At 54.2% G+C, this 3,005-nt stretch overlaps 1 protein-coding gene across 1 annotated transcript; it reads left to right on the top strand.

The window, feature by feature from the left end:
* The first annotated feature begins 891 nt into the window (after window positions 1-891).
* On the top strand, window positions 892-2,155 carry LOC119352239 (protein MIZU-KUSSEI 1-like). The gene has a single exon (XM_037618939.1). The coding sequence runs from the start codon at window positions 1,104-1,106 to the stop codon at window positions 2,037-2,039; it is 936 nt and encodes a 311-aa protein (XP_037474836.1). The 5' UTR covers window positions 892-1,103; the 3' UTR covers window positions 2,040-2,155.
* Window positions 2,156-3,005: the final 850 nt, after the last annotated feature.

The raw sequence follows: 3,005 nt of genomic DNA, 5'->3' as shown, positions 1-3,005 counted from the left end.
AAAGAATAAATGTTGGATTGTTTCGTCATGAATACAAAAGCAACATCGTGAACTGCCGACCCATCGTCGCTTTAGTAAGTTATCTTTGGTAAGAATGACCCGCTTATGCACAAACCACATGAAAATTTTGATGCGCGGGGGAACATTAACTTTTCAAATATATATCGATCTTGGAATTGGGCCAGAATTAATAACATAGAACCACCATGTATTGAGGATCTTTTGCTTCTCGACTGTAATTCTCTCAATATGAAATAAAACTCCTTTTCTCTCAAAAAAAAAGCAGTGATATTATCCGGTGACAACAGTTAATGAATTCAGAACGAACATTTTTTTTAGGCAAAGTAGTGAACGAACTTTTTTTTTTGACACAAAGTAGTACACGAACTGGCATTAGAGCATCTCCAACAGAAACGCTATATGAGCGCCGCGCGGTATAAAAACTGCTTTTAGCGCGCGCGGACCTGGTTTGGAATCTCCAGCGGCCGCACAAAAAGCGCGCGCACCCTATAACTAATGCAGCGCGCGCATAAAAAAGGCATCACGCGCAGCATATTTAGTGCGCCCGGTCGCGCGCGCTGCAAACTCTGGGCTGCTGCAGATGGGACCGCTTGATTGGGACCGTTGGACTCGCGCGCGCAGCATATTTTGCAGCGCTTATTGGAGCAAACGTCTTCTAGCGCCCTAAAAAAATCTATTTGCGTGCTGTAAACCTGTTTTTTAAACGCTGCGCATTGGACGGTTGTTGGAGATGCTCTTACAGACAAGGAATGAACCAGGGCTGACCACGCGGCCGAGCCTTACGATCTCTGCGTAATCGAAAGCCCAGAATATCTTAAGGGCCTTTCCACCGCAGAATCACCAGCAGGGCGCGTAACCGAGCAACAGGAATCAATGGCTGCGCGCCAGTGGCGACGAACGAACACACCGAATCCGCCGCCGCGACATCCGGCAGTCCTAACGGCGATGGCATCAAAGACCTCGCCCCGCCCCCTCCCATGGGCACCGCGCGCCACACGATTATCGCACATTCACGGCCGAGGGAGCGAGCAGCGCCGGCCGCGCCGCGGCACCGCCGGTAGCTCTCGCCTCCCGCCGATACCATGGCCAACGCCGCGGTCGACCACGAGAGCAAAAGGGCGCGGTTGACGTCGTCCATGTCGTCCATGTCGTCCGTGGACACCATCCTCCGTCTCCCGCCCTCGCTGCCGTCGACGTCCACAACGCGCGCCCCGGCGGGCCACGCGCTGGAGGAGCCGCCCGCGCGTCGAAGGCCGGCTCGGAGATCCAAGCCCGTGAGGATTTTCGAGAGCATGTTCCGGTCTCTGCCGGTGCTGACGGTGCCGCGCTGCGGGGGGATTCTGGCGGCGCCTCCGACCGCGGCGGCCGCGTCCGCGTCACCGGCGCGGTCGGACTCCCTCCTGTCGCAGATCATCTCGCCCTCGACCACGTTGAACGGCGGCGGAGGCGTCGGCGCGTCGTCCCGGCGACACATGACTGGCACGCTCTTCGGCTGCCGCGAGGGCCGCGTGTCGCTCGCGCTGCAGGAGAACCCGCGGTGCCGCCCGGCGCTCGTGGTAGAGCTGGCGCTCCCGACGCACACCCTGCTCCGCGAGCTCGGCGGCACGGCCGGCGCCCGCATCGTGCTGGAGACCGAGAAGAAGCACGTGGAGGAGCACAGCAGCTCCGGCGGCGGCGAACATGGCGACGCCGCGGCGAGGCAGCACGACGACGACGACGGGTGGCTGCTCCATGAGCCGATCTGGACCATGTTCTGCAACGGCAGGAGGGTGGGCTACGCGGTGCGGCGGGAGCCGACGGGCGGCGACATCGCGGTGCTGGAGACGCTCTGGGCCGTGTCCATGGGCGGCGGCGTGCTCCCCGGGAGGGCAGGCTCGGCCGCGTCTGACGGGGAGCTGGCGTACATGCGGGGTTGCTTCGATCACATCATCGGGTCCGAGGACTCGGAGTCGCTGTACATGCTCGGGCCGCATGGCGGCGACAGCCCGGAGCTGGCCGTCTTCTTCGTTAGGCTTTGAGCCCATCGATCGTCTGCCTCTCCCTCTCTCTTGGTCGAACACTTCGTGTACATACACATTGATACAAAACGGGACGCGTGAATGCTTGGACGTTGACGATCATCTCTTTTGATTTCTTTTAAACAACTAGCCTCCTTATCGAGATTCATTAAAGAAACTGCCACAATTTACAAACCAAGAACAACAAAAACTCAAAAGGGAGTCTGACGGATATGAGGAATACAACTAAAACCTGGTGAAAGTGGGCAAATCTGGTCTTTTTCTTATACTTTTGCATAAAATGAACCCGGTCCAAAACAATTCCACAAAATAGCCCATTTACATGACACACGGGACAGGGTGGCTCGGGCGTCACGCAAAAACGGGGCATTCTGTGATTTTTTTTGGATTGGGTTCATTTTATGCCAAAGTTTTCAAAAAGGGGTCAGATTTGTCAATTTCACTAAAACCTGCAGCAATTAATCAGGCAAAGCCACTTATGAGCCAACTGCACGCAGGCAGCTAAAACTAGCGTGACACTTCACACAAGATCACCCCAAAGTTCAAACCATCAACTAAACAAGTTCCCAAAACCAACCATAGCACTCTAGATGAAGCAACGCAGAAAACCTATGAGTGACAAATTCTCCTGGCCAAGGGATTTCATCCATGCACTCTGGCAAATGCCTCACACAAGATCTCCATCCTCAGTTTCTCTTCTGTCTTGGCTTTTCTGCAATATGCTTCAAGTTTTTATATTATATAGCAAAAAGAAAAGAGACCTGATCATCGGGTTTTTAAATATCAAAATATGCCCTATTTTCAGTCTTCTAGGTAGTCCGGTAAATTGTCTCCTCCGGTCCCGACATTTAGAGACATTAAAAATGTGCATCTTTCCACCCCTCTCAGTCCATCAACATTTTCAACCGTCAGATCTACACTTTTGAGCGTTTGTGGCCGTTTGTTGTGCTTTCACTCCTGCTTGAG

Source organism: Triticum dicoccoides, chromosome 2A, assembly GCF_002162155.2.
Source record: "Triticum dicoccoides isolate Atlit2015 ecotype Zavitan chromosome 2A, WEW_v2.0, whole genome shotgun sequence".
In the NCBI taxonomy this organism is placed as follows: Eukaryota; Viridiplantae; Streptophyta; class Magnoliopsida; order Poales; family Poaceae; genus Triticum; species Triticum dicoccoides.
The sequence above is the reverse complement of the archived record's forward strand: the minus strand, read 5'-3'. Positions and strand labels throughout refer to the sequence as shown.

Excerpts from the sequence above, each read along its gene's own strand:
- LOC119352239 (XM_037618939.1), top strand. The coding sequence starts at position 1,104 with ATGGCCAACGCCGCGGTCGACCACGAGAGCAAAAGGGCGCGGTTGACG.